We start from the raw sequence: 13,564 nt of genomic DNA, 5'->3' as shown, positions 1-13,564 counted from the left end.
GTAAAGGCGAAGCACGTTTATTTATAGAGCACATTTAAAAGTGGATAACATACGATATAAACAGTATTAAGAAGAATAACCGAAGTCAATATAAAGATAAAACAATACACCTAGCGGCTAACGCTAGTTCTACACGCTGAGCTGAAAGGTTGCCCTCTCGTGGTCACAATGAGAAACTACAGTGATATGCGTCAGGGTAGCCGTGGTATACTAATAATACTATTTCCGGTGACTCCCCTTCAAAATACATGAGTGTCCAAACTGAAGTCATTAGTAATGAATAAACAGAAACCGAATGATCATATTAACTATTCTCTGGTGTTCATATTTAGAGTCTACGACTCCACACGCTTCAATACGAATGGTACAGATATTTGTAGCGTTTTTGAAAATAGAAAACAACACTTTTAGAAATTATGTCAAACTTCCCACGGCCTCTGAAAGCATCGCACGTCTCCTGTCACGTCAGCCGGAACCAGGAAGTATCCAGCTTGTTGTGAGTTGTCGCAGATGCCTCGCTGCTGCTAGTTTCTTCTTCCTTCTGGCGCAAATGGCGAGTTCCAAAGATCCAGGTCGGACCGGGCCGGTTCTCTGGTCCTCTGCGCTGCTGCTGCTGGCGCTGATGGGTCTCAGTGGGCCGGTCAGTGCCGTGTCCGAACCGGGAAAATGGATCCTGAAAGTCGACAGTGTGAGTTACTGGACTTTAGCGGCGCGCTGACACTCCGGACGTCAGCGCCGGATCTTTCCGCGTTAGCTGACACTTTGATAGAAAACAGGTTCGAGACGAACGGAAGGAGCTCCGGTTTGGTTTTCTTGTGGTCCGGATGGTTCAGACGATCTGAAACATGTCATCAGCGTTTGCTAACGTTAGCTAGCATGAGCTAAGCCCACCGAGAAACCAGTTCAGCGGGTTTTTTATCAGCCACGTCCCTCCACACAGATGTTTACCTGAGAGCCGCTGAGAGCTGATGTTCCGTTTCATTAACACTGAGAGAAATTCACTAATCAGCCCCCTAATTATCTGTTTCATGTTGATATTAGTGCTAAATGCATATGAGCATTGAGTGTTACTGATAATCATCGTCAGTATCATTAAACGATCAGTCTATTAATTGATTAGTGGATCGACAAAGAATCAACCTGCAGCTGTTTTAATTACTACGTTTCTTTCTTTAGTCACGTGATTGTCAATAATTAATCTATATCACACACGCTCCAGATGCAGATGTTCTGCGTCGAGCTTCAGTTCAGATTAAAGCTGCATACGTTCATCGACATTCGTCTCAAAGCTGAAGCGTCAAAAACTTCTGTGAAACGTCTCATTTCAATCGTTCGGGCGTCTCGTCAGACGTAAACATTTGTTTGTCGCTCACAGTTTCATCGTCCGTTCGTTTGTTCCAGGAAACCTTGAAGCGGCAGAACTTCTTCTCCTTCGCCAAAACTCTGTTCAACGGCAGCTTCATCCACCTCAAACGTAAGTGGAGCCTGAACTCATCACGTCCACGTTTGATCTGACGAGACGAGAAGAAAAAGTCCTGTCTTTAATCTGCTCTGTGTGTGTGTGTGTGTGTGGCAGTGGGGGCAGACACCTGTAACGCCTCGTCTCCGGTCCAGCTCAACGTGTCCTGGTACCTGAGGAACTCGCACTGCTACGATGAAGTCTTCAACCTGGACGTGAGTCAGCCGACATCGAACACGCTTCATGAATCCTGTGATCGTTGTTAAATCTGTTATTGATCTGAGCCGCCCGCCTCGTCCTCATGTTGTTTGTTTGTTTGTTTGTTTGTTTATTTGTTGGTGTCCAGGCCAAAAAGGCAGAAGATTACTTCAGGTCGACGAAGGTCAGAGCAGGAGGAGGAAGTGGATTCTACGTTTTCCATCAGTATCCTGCCATCACCTGCCAGCCACACTTAAACCCCAACACGGTGACGCACACACACACACACACACACACACACAGTGACAGACGATCAGTAACCCGGTGTGTGTGTGGTGACTGTGTTCTGAAGTGGGTGTGTTTGTTTTGCGACACAGCTCGGCCTGGACGACTTTGAGATGAGAACACGGCTGACAGAACTGCATCCACAACAGGTGAGAGTCACTTCCTGCTTCAGAGTTCAAAGGTCACGCAAGCGTCTCACAGGGTAAAACAAGGAAGTGACGCCGTCTTTGGCGTCCGTCTTGAAACTGTCTGATTGTTTGTTTTGTCAATCTGCTGCAGTAAGAACAGGAAGTAGAAGCAGCTGGTCACGAGTCGTCTTCAGGTTTATTTGTTGTCTCAAATCTGTTTGTCATCCAGCCAACCACAGTCAAGACTCCAGGCAGGAGGAGGCGGGGAGAGGAGGCGCCGCCTCCGGAGACGAAGGTGAGCACCTCCACCTCGCTCGATCAGCAGAATGCAGAACAGGTAGGAAAGAAAAGCTGAAGGTACCTGCAGACACACCTGAGAACACGACGACATGAACACATGAACAGTGCATAGAGGCTGCAGAGAACGGACATCATGAAGAGTCCTTGAACGCGTCTTGATCTGTGCTGCAGAACGTGTGCGTGTAGAAGTCTGAGCCTCACTTTACTGAATGTTTGATTCTCGCTCTCTGAAGGAGAAGGAAGGAGCGCCGGCGGGGACGGGAAAACCTGCTCCTCCTCCGAAAAAGGTGAGTTCAAACGTTGGTCTCAGCCGGCTGAAGAGACGCCGGTTCGAATCCCACCGCCGCCCGGCGCGAGCGGACGCTTGCTGGGTGTTTCTGAATGACTGCGTCTGGTCGGCAGGCGGCGGCTCACCCTCACTTCGACGCCGTGGCCGAGAGCTGGGAGGACGGACCCTACATGTTCATCCTGAACATCAGAGAGATCAAAGACAAGAGCCGGGCCCCCGACCCCCCCAGCCCGTCTGCGCCCTGGAGTCTGCAGCGTCAGTCACACACACACACACACACACACACACACACTCACACACACTCACAAACAGCATTTTATGTCAAATAGTGCCGACAGCACAGGTGTGTCCACTCAGGTGAGCTCTGTTTGTGTTTGCAGTGCAGGTCAGCATGAAGGGTCCTCACGACTACATATCAGCCTCTGAGTGGCCTCTGATGGTGGTGAGAGCACACACACACACACACACACACACACACACACACACACACACACACACCCTGTTCGAGCTGCGGGGTCCTTCATCTACCTGCTCCTCTTGGCTCGCCTGCAGTTCTACATGGTGATGTGCATCGTGTACGTGCTGCTCGCCGTCCTGTGGCTCGTCCTGTCGGCCTGTTACTGGAGGGACCTGCTCAGGATCCAGTTCTGGATCGGGGGAGTCATCTTCCTGGGCATGCTGGAGAAGGCCGTGTACTACGCCGAGTTCCAGAGCATCAGATACGACGGCCTGTCAGGTAGGTGAAGGCTCAGGTGGCTGTCCTCACTGTTTGGCGCTCAGAAGGTGTAATGACGTCCTCCTGCAGTCCAGGGGGCGGTGGTGTTCGCTGAGGTGCTCTCTGCGGTGAAGAGGACTCTGGCCCGGGTGCTGGTGATCATCGCCAGTCTGGGATACGGCATCGTCAAGTGAGTCTGCTTCTGACGGCTGCTGGTGCGTTTAAATCCACCCCGTGACTTTTCATTTCACAAGGACTCCCTCTGTCTCTGTCCGTCTCTCTGTCTGTCTCTCTGTCTGTCTCTGTCTGTCTTTGTCTGTCTCTGTCTCCTGTCTGTCTCTCTGCCTGTTTCCTGTCTGTCTCTCTGTCTCTGTCTCTGTCCGTCTCTCTGTCTGTCTCCTGTCTGTCTCTCTGTCTCTGTCTGTCTCTCTGTCTGTCTCCTGTCTGTGTCTGTCTCTCTGTCCCTGTCTCTGTCTCCTGTCTGTCTCTCCGCCTGTCTCCTGTCTGTCCACCAGGCCCAGACTTGGTGCACTGCTCCACAGAGTCGTCGGTGTCGGTCTGCTCTACTTGATGTTCTCCATCATCGAGGGGAGCCTCCGAGTCAACACTGTAAGTGACAGACAGTGTGTGTGTGTGTGTGTGTGTGTGTGTGTGTGTGTGTGTGTCTGTGTCTAACCTGTTTCTCTCTCTAGGATCGAGCCAACAACAGCAGCACTAAACTTTTGTGTGACATCGTTCTGGCCTTCACTGACTCCTGTGTTGTCTGGTGGATATCCTTTAACACACACACACACATGCACACACACACACACACACGCAAGCACACATGCACACACACGCACACACACACACACACACATGCGCACACACAGCGGCTTCATCATCTTAAATTGTCCTATTTGACTAATGATCAGCTCAGAAGGTAAAGAGTTTCACTAACACCACTGTTGGTGTGTGTGGGAGTGTTCCAGCAGACGAGCTTCTGTTTTCGTTTTTTCCTGGTGTGTCATGAACGCACCGGTAAACAGGAAGCAATGTCTTTTACCTCAGTCTCTCTGTGAAGCTCAACAAGGGCTCCCGTCCAATCAGGAGACGCTGTCCACACTGTAAAAAGTGTCAGAAAGGGACAATTAGCGCGTCCACCCGCAGAGTCATATGACCCGGGATTGAACGTCTGTCCTACTGAAGACAAAAGACAGATGTTAGTGGGTGTTTTGTCCAATGTGAAATGTGTCAATGAGACAGTTTGACTAAAACCACCAACCTGCTGCTGAAGGTCCTCAAGCTGCCACTAGAGGACAGTAAAAGACAAGAGCCTGTCTGTCTATGTGTGTCTCTGTCTCTCTGCCTGTCTCTCTGTCTCTCTCTCTTTCTCTGTCCATCTCTCTGTCTCTCTCTCTCTGTGTCTCTGTCTCTCTCTCTGTCTGTCTCTCTCTTGTCTGTCTGTCTGTCTCTCTCTTGTCTGTCCGTCTCTCTGTGTCTCTGTCTCTCTTTCTGTCTGTCTCTCTCTTGTCTGTCTGTCTGTCTCTCTGTGTCTCTGTCTCTCTCTCTGTCTGTCTCTCTCTTGTCTGTCTGTCTCTCTCTCTCTGTGTCTCTGTCTCTCTCTCTGTCTGTCTCTCTCTTGTCTGTCTGTCTCTCTGTGTCTCTGTCTCTCTCTTGTCTGTCTGTCTGTCTCTCTGTGTCTGTGTCTCTCTCTCTGTCTGTCTCTCTCTTGTCTGTCTGTCTCTCTCTCTCTCTGTCTCTGTCTCTGTCTCTCTCTCTCTCTCTGTCTGTCTCGCTCTGTGGACATGACTCCAGGACCTTCTTGGTGTTTGTCTCTTTGTTGTCCTTGTTTGTGTCCACTGGTCCGGTGGCTCTCACCTCATCAGACTGAATCGGGTTGACACTGTTTGAATGATGGGTAAACCCCGCCCGCCTGGGACGACCAGTGGAGTGAGACAAACGTGAACAGAAGCTGCTCATTGACCTGAGTGTTGTCCTCCGTGTCTGCTCTCCTGCTCCTCCCTCTCTCTCCCTTCCTCTTCCTCGCTGTTGTATCTTTCGCGCTGTCTCCTGCCACCTCCTCCTCCCACTGCTCCTCCTCTCTCCGCTCCTCCTCCTCTCTCCGCTCCTCCTCTCTCCGCTCCTCCTCCTCCCTCCGCTCCTCCTCCCTCTCCTCCTCCCTCTCCTCCTCCTCCCTCCGCTCCTCCTCCCTCTCCGCTCCTCCTCTCTCCGCTCCTCCTCCCTCTGCTCTTCCTCTCCCTCTCCTCCTCCCTCCACTCCTCCTCCCTCTCCTCCTCCTCCTCCCTCTCCTCCTCCTCTCTCCGCTCCTCCTCCCTCTCCTCCTCCCTCTCCTCCTCCTCTCTCCGCTCCTCCTCCCTCTGCTCTTCCTCTCCCTCTCCTCCTCCCTCCACTCCTCCTCCCTCTCCTCCTCCTCCTCCCTCTCCTCCTCCCTCTCCTCCTCCTCCCTCTCCTCCTCCTCTCTCCGCTCCTCCTCCCTCTGCTCTTCCTCTCCCTCTCCTCCTCCCTCTCCTCCTCCTCCCTCTCCTCCTCCTCTCTCCGCTCCTCCTCCCTCTGCTCTTCCTCTCCCTCTCCTCCTCCCTCTCCTCCTCCTCCTCCCTCTCCTCCTCCTCCCTCTCCTCCTCCTCTCTCCGCTCCTCCTCCCTCTGCTCTTCCTCTCCCTCTCCTCCTCCCTCTCCTCCTCCTCTCTCCACTCCTCCTCCCTCTGCTCTTCCTCTCCCTCTCCTCCTCCCTCCACTCCTCCTCCCTCTCCTCCTCCTCCTCCCTCTCCTCCTCCTCTCTCCGCTCCTCCTCCCTCTCCTCCTCCCTCTGCTCCTCCTCTCCCTCTCCTCCAGGCTGAAGATGATGTAGTTCTCCTGGCTGCTATCCCTCTGGCTGTGCTCGACTCTACCCTCTGCTGGTGGATATCCGCTCCTGCACCTCCCTTTTTCCGTAGTTTCTTTCTCTCTTTTCTTTTCTCCTGCTTTGTTCGTCTCCTCGTGTCTTCGAGCGTCTCTGCGCTCGACGCTCGTTTCGTGTAATTAACCAAAGCTAATAGACGTGAATCGTAGCGGCCGCAGTGACCTTAAGCTGCCGGCTGTCAGTGTTTCCTCCCGCCGGCGTCCATCTTCCTTGACCGTGCCGTCACATCTTCGTGAGCCTGGCTCAGACGATGAAGCTGCTGAGGCTGAGGAGGAACGTGGTGAAGCTCTCGCTCTACAGACACTTCACCAACACGCTCATCTTCGCCGTCATAGGTACGAAACTCGCCGCCCGTGTTTGACCTCGGCTCAAAGGATTCGCGTCTGACGCTCGTACGTGTTTGTGTGTTTCAGCGTCCGTCATCTTCATCATCTGGACCACGAAGACCTTCAGGATGTCCAAGTGTGAGTCTGTAAGTGCGCTGACTGTCGTCATGGTGCAGCGCAGCCTCGTTCGTGTACGCTAACGGTTTTCTAACGGACGTCTTCTGCGTCTCTGCAGGACTGGAGGGAGCTGTGGATCGATGACGCCTTCTGGCGTTTCTTGTTCTCCATCATCCTATTGGTCATCATGTTCCTATGGCGACCGTCGGCCAATAACCAGAGGTGGGGGGACGTCCGGGTTGTTTTTGGACACTTGGTCTCCGTCTGACTGTGAAGTAAAAACAGTTTCTGTGTCTCTTTGTCAGGTACGCCTTCAGTCCTCTGCTGGATGAAGAAAGTGAGGAAGAGGAGAAGGAGCCCATGATGAATGAGGCCTTTGGTCAGAAATCTTCCTCTTTCACCTCCTCCCTTCCTCTCTTCTCCCTTCCTTCCTCTCTCCTCTCTTCTCTTCCTCTCTCCTTCCTTCCTCTCTCCTCCCTTCCTTCCTTCCTCTCCTCCTCTCTCCTTTCTCCCTTCCTCTCTCCTTCCTTCCTCTCTCCTCTCTTTCTCTGTCCTTCCTTTCTCCCTTCCTCTCTCCTTCCTTCCTCTCTCCTCTCTTCCTGCCATCCTCTCTCCTCCCTCCTTCCTTCCTCTCCTCCTCTCTCCTCCCTTCCTCTCTTCTCTCTTCCTTCCTTCCTCTCTCCTCTCTTTCTCTGTCCTTCCTTCCTTCCTTCCTCTCTCCTCCCTTCCTGTCTCAGTGAAATATGCCTCATCATCATCATCATCGTCATCGTGTCTGATATTGATCTCTGTGTTTGCGTCCTCCAGAGGGGATGAAGATGAGGGGCATGAAGAACGAGTCCAACGGGACGGCCAAAGCCAACAAAGTGGTGAGTGATGACGAAGAGTTCGAGCAGACGGACGTTATCGTAGTTATTGATCTGTTCATGAATCAGCTGAGCGCCACTCTGTTGACTTTCCAGGATGAAGATCTGAAATGGGTGGAGGAGAACATCCCTTCATCGATGGCGGACGTGTAAGTCATCATCGTCATCATCGTCATCGCCTTCATCGTGGTTGTCAGCCTGTGTTACAGATGAATCTGACAGTCTTTGTCTCTCGTCCTCACAGCGCCCTGCCGCCCCTGCTGGACTCTGATGAGGTACGTCTGCTGCTAAACTGTGAGATGACACAGGTGCACAGGTGAGGGCGGGGCTATGTACAGGGAGCGACCAGGTGCCAGGAAGCTACTAAAATGGCCAAAAACCGTTGACAAACCTGCAGCGTTCGACACAGACGAGGCTTTTATCACTGTTCAGTCAGTCACACACACACACACACACACACACACACACACACACTGTAGTTCTGCCTGTGAGCAGCAGAGGGCGGCGCCGCTCAGAGCAGCTGTTGCCACAGTTACATCACACTGTTGTTTATCCTCGTCTCTGTTGTCATGGCGAGCAGAACAGTGTGATAGTGATGTGTGTGTGTGTGTGTGTGTGTGTGTGTGTGTGTGTGTGCCTCCACCCGACCCTCACACACACACACACACACACACACACACACACACACTGCAGCCGTGTGTGTGTGTGTGTGTGTGTGTGTGTGTGTGTGTGTGTGTGCAGTCGTTAACGATCACCTTGAACAGAAACACGAACATGAGACGTCGCTGGTTGTCTGTCAGCTGACACGTCCGCCATGTTTGTCCTCCGCCGCCGCTTTCAGACCATTTCCAGATTATTTACTCTTTGATCCTGAAGCTGAACCTTTTTAAGTGATCAGCAATCGACAGAGTGCCTCTTATGTAAAATCAGTTTCTTATGTAAGCTGCTGTGAACACTGAGAGGCTTTAACATCACAGAGAAAACAAGGAACGAGGCTGGGGGGGGGTGAGGTCCGTCTGCAGGGAGGGAGGGAGGAAGGAAGGAAGGAAGGGAGGAAGGGAGGGAGGGAGGGAGGGAGGGAGGAAGGAAGGGAGGGAGGAAGGAACGAAGGAAGGGAGGGAGGAAGGGAGGAAGGAAGGGAGGGAGGGAGGGAGGGAGGGAGGAAGGAAGGGAGGGAGGGAGGGAGGGAGGAAGGGAGGGAGGGAGGAAGGAAGGAAGGGAGGGAGGGAGGGAGGAAGGAAGGGAGGAAGGAAGGAAGGGAGGGAGGAAGGAAGGAAGGAAGGAAGGGAGGGAGGAAGGAAGGAACGAAGGAAGGGAGGGAGGGAGGAAGGAAGGGAGGGAGGAAGGATGGAAGGAAGGAAGGAAGGAAGGGAGGGAGAAAGGAAAGAAGGAAGGAAGGGAGGGAGGAAGGGAGGGAGGAAGGAAGGAATGAAGGGAGGGAGGGAGGGAGGAAGGAAGGACACGCGGCCTCCTTCAGGTCCAGTGGACTGTAGATGCTCTCTCGTTTCCTCCCTCCTCTGCTCACAGGCCGACTCACCGACTCAGAAAAGGTTGTGATGCTCCTCTTTACGCCGCCGCTCGTCCTCTCAGCGTCGGATGATTTTTATGATGTCATTATGAGCTCCTTGACGCCCGTCACCTGACACACTCTCCATCTGTCCAAATAAAATGGCGGATTAGCGTAGAAGCTGAGCGGCGCGACCAGAGCACCCGTTAAAACGGGACAAATCGGCTCCTTCATGCTAACTGCGATCTGTCACCGTTTGCGCTTTTCAACCGTCGCGTCTGCAGCTAAAGGAATCATCTTAACGACGGCGTTACGTCCGTGAACGGTCCGATTAAAGATGGAGGGAGAGACGAGGGGAAGATGGAGTGAACCTATCAGGGACGGCAGCGTCGCCTCGATTTGAGACCAGGAGAACATGAATGAGGAGGAGGTCGTTTCTCCTTCCATCACGCTCGTTTCACTGGAGCAGCACCTAGTGGCCGTCGGTGGTGCTGCAGCTAAGCGCCCTCCAGTCGAATGACTTGCGAAAGCTCCGAATTGCGTCTGACTGTTTGTGAAAATTTCCCGAACAACGCTGATGTCACACTGTGATTGGCAGGTGAGAGAGGAGGCGGGGTTTGACCTTTGAACTGCTGCTGTTTGTGTGAAAAGACTAAGATCAGCTTCAGTGATTAAATGACGAGCGGAGAGAAGTTCTTAGCGTCGGATGGTCGAGCTCAAGGTTTCTCGATGTGTTTTCTGTTGCAGGAGACCATGACCACGAAGTTTGAGATGTCCAAGATGGAGTGAAGCAGAAGAGGACGGACGGACGGACGGACGGGGAGGAAACACGACTCTGGATAGATTAATATGAGTGTGTGAGGTGCAGAGACAGAGGAGGACAGCGGAGGACGTGTCACCTGAGGACGGACTGATGGAGGGAACGCAGAGCGGCGAGCGTCTGCTGTCGGACACGATTGGATCCCTGATTTCTGAGACGGCGGGAGAGACGTCGACCTCACGCGGAGCCTCGTTTTTATTTTACTGCCTGTTTGTATTTATATTTCTACGTCGAGACGCGGGATGTTTGACGTGTGTGACGCCGGCGAGGTTTACGCGTGGAAACGTGATTTTCAGACCTGGTCTCCTCGTCGCGTTCGTGTGTTTACGTCGGCAGACTGACCCGAATCCTGCGTGCTGATTGACTCTCGCTCCTCTCACCCTGTAAAGACCGAGGTGGTGAATCTGCGAGCGATGGTCTCGTTCTCGCTGCGTTTGTCTCTGAAGCTTCTGGTTTCGCTCCAGTTTGAGCCGTTAAAACAGGCTGACGTCGCTCAGACCGAGCGATCGAACCGCCTGAAAATGATTTTACTGATTTGCTTTTAGCTTTGGAACAAAAACAGATTTCGGACATCTGATGAAACGCTGCCCTGCTCTTTAAACATCGCTGTCATCGTCCCAGAGGGACACGTGTCCCACAGCCAGGTCAGCGCAGCAGCAGACAGAGGACATGGGCGCAGCGTCTTCAGAGGACGTGAAGTTCGTGGTGATGAGCGAAGGCCGATGGAGCCGTCTCGTCCTCTCAGACCGTCTCCGTCGTTCATGTCGCAGGTATCAGAGCACCTGAAATCAGGCTGACGGGCCTGACGCTCCAGGCAGGTTGTCAGGTGACGGACAGACTCTCTGATTGGCTGGTCAGCCAGGTAAATCAGGGATTTTAGTTCAGTTTAGACCAGCTCTTCTCTTTTTAGTCATGCTAGCTGCCATAGCTCAACGGCACCGGCGGCTGCTCGGCTGCAGTGATTGGCTGATATCAGACCAGGTGTTGGTACCCGGAGGATGAGCCCGGCGGCGTTCTTCACCCCCTCACTTCCTCACGTCCACGTCCTGTGTCCATTCAAAGCCTCGTAGCCCACCTGTCAGTCAAAGAGTCTGTCCATCATCTTTAAATTAGCATGGCTGCTCTCACACACACACACACACACACACACACACAGACACAGACACAGGTTCACACATGTTGCTGCTGTCCAGCCTCCTGTGTGTGCGGTGTTTTCGGCCAGCAGCCAGCTGTGTGTGTGTGTGTGTGTGTGTGTGTGTGTGTGTGTGTGTGTGTGTGTGTGTGTGTGAGTTGACAGTCCAAACACTCGATCCAGATTCGGACTCGTCTGCACTCGTAGAAACGACCTGTGTGAGAGCTGATGAAGTCAGATTCAGGTTGGATCACACCTGTTTGACAGCTGGTGGTGCTTCATTTTAGCTCCGGCGCAGCAGAGCCAGGTGAGGTGTTGAATCAACCTGTGGAGCTTTGAGAAGTTTTGAGGGCACACAGCGTCTGTTAGAGCTCAGATAGAGGAGGAGGAGGAGGAGGAGGAGGAGTCTCGTGGAGTCAGCACACTCACCTGAAAGCCTTCAGATTCCCTCAGCTGGCGATCAGTCTGAAGGACGTGGGGTGGACGTCTGCGTCTCACGTCACAGAGCGGCGTCTGTTTGCTGTTTGTCCATAAAGATCGATTATGTCACGTGCTGTTTGCTTTGTAAATACATCAGAAGTTAATAAAAAAAACTGGAAAGAAAAAGACTCGTTTAATTTTTCTGCTCTTTTTTTCTTTTGGAAATAAACTAAATAAACAGGTGAAGCCTGAAATCAGACTCACTGAAACATGCGGTACAGATGCATCATGGGACGCGCTGACGTGAGCACGCGGTTAGCCATCGTAACGTGTTTGACATCAGCACCATCGAGCTGCAGCGAAGCTTCTCGGGGTCGAAGGTCAACGAGGTCAAACTCTAGAAATGTTTGCAGAAACATCGTTGCAGATGTTCCTGGAGGAGGTGCAGGATGCTGCGCTGTGCTCCTGCTCCTGCTCCTGCTCCTGCTCCCTCCTGCGTCCATGTTTCACCTGCTGTCCGCTCAGGTTTGCGCTGCAGTGACCGCTGCGGCCTCCAGAGGACACTAGCAGGCGTTTGGACGTACCGGCCGTGAAGTGCTCACTTCAGGGACGCCTGTGAACCTGAGCGTCAGCGCTGCGCAGCAGCAGCTGCTCTCAGTCCAAACATCGTCGCTGCCTGAAACGTCTTCAAACTTGACCCCGAATCCTCCATCTGTAGACGCTAATTTGATCTAATGATAGCAGCTGTAGCCTAAATGTCTCAGCCTCAGTCACTTCGCTGCTGTCAGTGTTTAAATCTACTAATGGACTTTAATCTGAGCGTGGAGACAGAGGGCTGCTGCTGCTGGGTGGACGCTGCGCGCTATATTTAGCCGCTGCTGTCTTTACGTTATAATCCTGACATGTAATCCATCTGTTCTGCCTCTTTCCATCTCTGTGACCTTAGCTGTAACCCAATTAAAGACAAATCTAAAGACAACTCAGACACCATCATCATCCCGACACATTCTCCATCTGCTCTTCAAAGCTGTTTCCAGTTTAGTGAGGAAGAGGAGGAGGAGGAAGGACGTTCCGACACGTCGTCAGAACTGACGTGATTATGACTGCGCTTTGTCCGCGAACGCATCTTTAAACCACAAAGCACCGGTTTTCCTGTGGTTGCTTCAGTGTGTGTGTGTGTGTGTGTGTGTGCGCGCACGCGCGCGTGCGTGTAGCAGCTACTGTACTCTGGCATTACGGCTGTAATAACATAATCCCACAGATTTGGCCCGACAGCAAGACAGTATGCTGCCGATTTCAACCGACAGTAGGGAATTATCGTCACCACGCACTTTACAGACGGCGAGACATGTGTTATTATTGCTGCTGAGTCTCAACGTGTGGCCCGTGGACCCTCTGAGGGACGCCTACAGCCGCACTTTCAGGAGGAGAGAAGTTTAGGTCATCAGAGCAGCAGGTGCAGTTTGATTAGCGTGTGTTCATGTGTGTTTTTACTTATTTTCCTCTTTCTCGTTATAAATCCACGTCCTTTTTATTCTGTTTGTCCCCAGCTGACTGAATATTTCGGAAACTGTGCAAAACAATTTCATTTTTATAAAAGTTTAGAATAAATTTGCCCCAAACCATCAAAGTTTGTAGAAACAAAAGGAGACGATGAAACAGCAGGATGGAATATTCATCAGTTCTTTTGCATGTTTTCGTTTAAAAACTCTAACATGAAACACACACGTGTTAAACTGGGAGTCCAGTTTGGTTTTCAGACTCAAATCTGTAAAATGTGTGAACACAATCACAGTTGAACTGTTAGAAGGACTCAAACAGGTGTGTGCGTCCCCTCTGAACACGTTTGGTTAAAGCTGCTCAACATCACATTCTTATTCCAGCAGAGACGATGCGTTCAGGTGTCCTGCGTGTACATTCTACCTAACATGCTTCACACTTTGTCCTTTAAAGGTGTGTCTGCAGCCCACGGTCAGGTGTGCTCACACTGGACGAGCAGCTTGTGTTTGGCTGGAGGACACTTCGACGGGACGCTTCACTCGTAACGAGGCTCGTCTGAGCTGCAAGAACCGGACGTCCTCAGCAGAATCCATGCTGTTCA

The 13,564-nt window shown here is 52.1% G+C and overlaps 1 protein-coding gene across 4 annotated transcripts; it reads left to right on the top strand.

The window, feature by feature from the left end:
* The first annotated feature begins 468 nt into the window (after positions 1-468).
* LOC143323136 (transmembrane protein 87A) lies at positions 469-11,664 on the top strand. 4 transcript variants are annotated; one of them, XM_076734784.1, is made up of 21 exons: positions 469-688; positions 1,402-1,474; positions 1,577-1,674; positions 1,806-1,925; positions 2,035-2,091; positions 2,300-2,365; positions 2,604-2,657; positions 2,773-2,914; positions 3,040-3,101; positions 3,212-3,395; positions 3,465-3,564; positions 3,890-3,983; positions 4,067-4,144; positions 6,502-6,610; positions 6,689-6,747; positions 6,837-6,940; positions 7,024-7,097; positions 7,526-7,587; positions 7,681-7,733; positions 7,829-7,859; positions 9,839-11,664. In XM_076734784.1, the coding sequence occupies exons 1-21, from the start codon at positions 551-553 to the stop codon at positions 9,878-9,880; spliced, it is 1,800 nt and encodes a 599-aa protein (XP_076590899.1). In that variant the 5' UTR covers positions 469-550; the 3' UTR covers positions 9,881-11,664. The 4 variants fall into 4 exon arrangements, with proteins under 4 accessions (XP_076590899.1, XP_076590900.1, XP_076590898.1 ...); XM_076734785.1 differs by lacking the exon at positions 4,067-4,144 and adding an exon at positions 6,209-6,277 and having other exon boundaries at positions 483-688; XM_076734783.1 differs by lacking the exon at positions 4,067-4,144 and adding an exon at positions 6,209-6,279 and having other exon boundaries at positions 483-688; positions 2,300-2,407; positions 6,504-6,610.
* The last annotated feature ends 1,900 nt before the right edge of the window (positions 11,665-13,564 follow it).

Source organism: Chaetodon auriga, chromosome 7, assembly GCF_051107435.1.
Source record: "Chaetodon auriga isolate fChaAug3 chromosome 7, fChaAug3.hap1, whole genome shotgun sequence".
In the NCBI taxonomy this organism is placed as follows: Eukaryota; Metazoa; Chordata; class Actinopteri; order Chaetodontiformes; family Chaetodontidae; genus Chaetodon; species Chaetodon auriga.
The sequence above is the reverse complement of the archived record's forward strand: the minus strand, read 5'-3'. Positions and strand labels throughout refer to the sequence as shown.

What these genes read in the sequence shown, in the direction of transcription:
- LOC143323136 (XM_076734782.1), top strand. Translation starts at nt 551, where the DNA reads ATGGCGAGTTCCAAAGATCCAGGTCGGACCGGGCCGGTTCTCTGGTCC. An exon ending in GGAGCCTCCGAGTCAACACT is followed by an intron (nt 3,984 to 4,066) that starts GTAAGTGACAGA and finishes TTCTCTCTCTAG; the next exon opens with GATCGAGCCAACAACAGCAG. An exon ending in CATGATGAATGAGGCCTTTG is followed by an intron (nt 7,098 to 7,525) that starts GTCAGAAATCTT and finishes TGCGTCCTCCAG; the next exon opens with AGGGGATGAAGATGAGGGGC.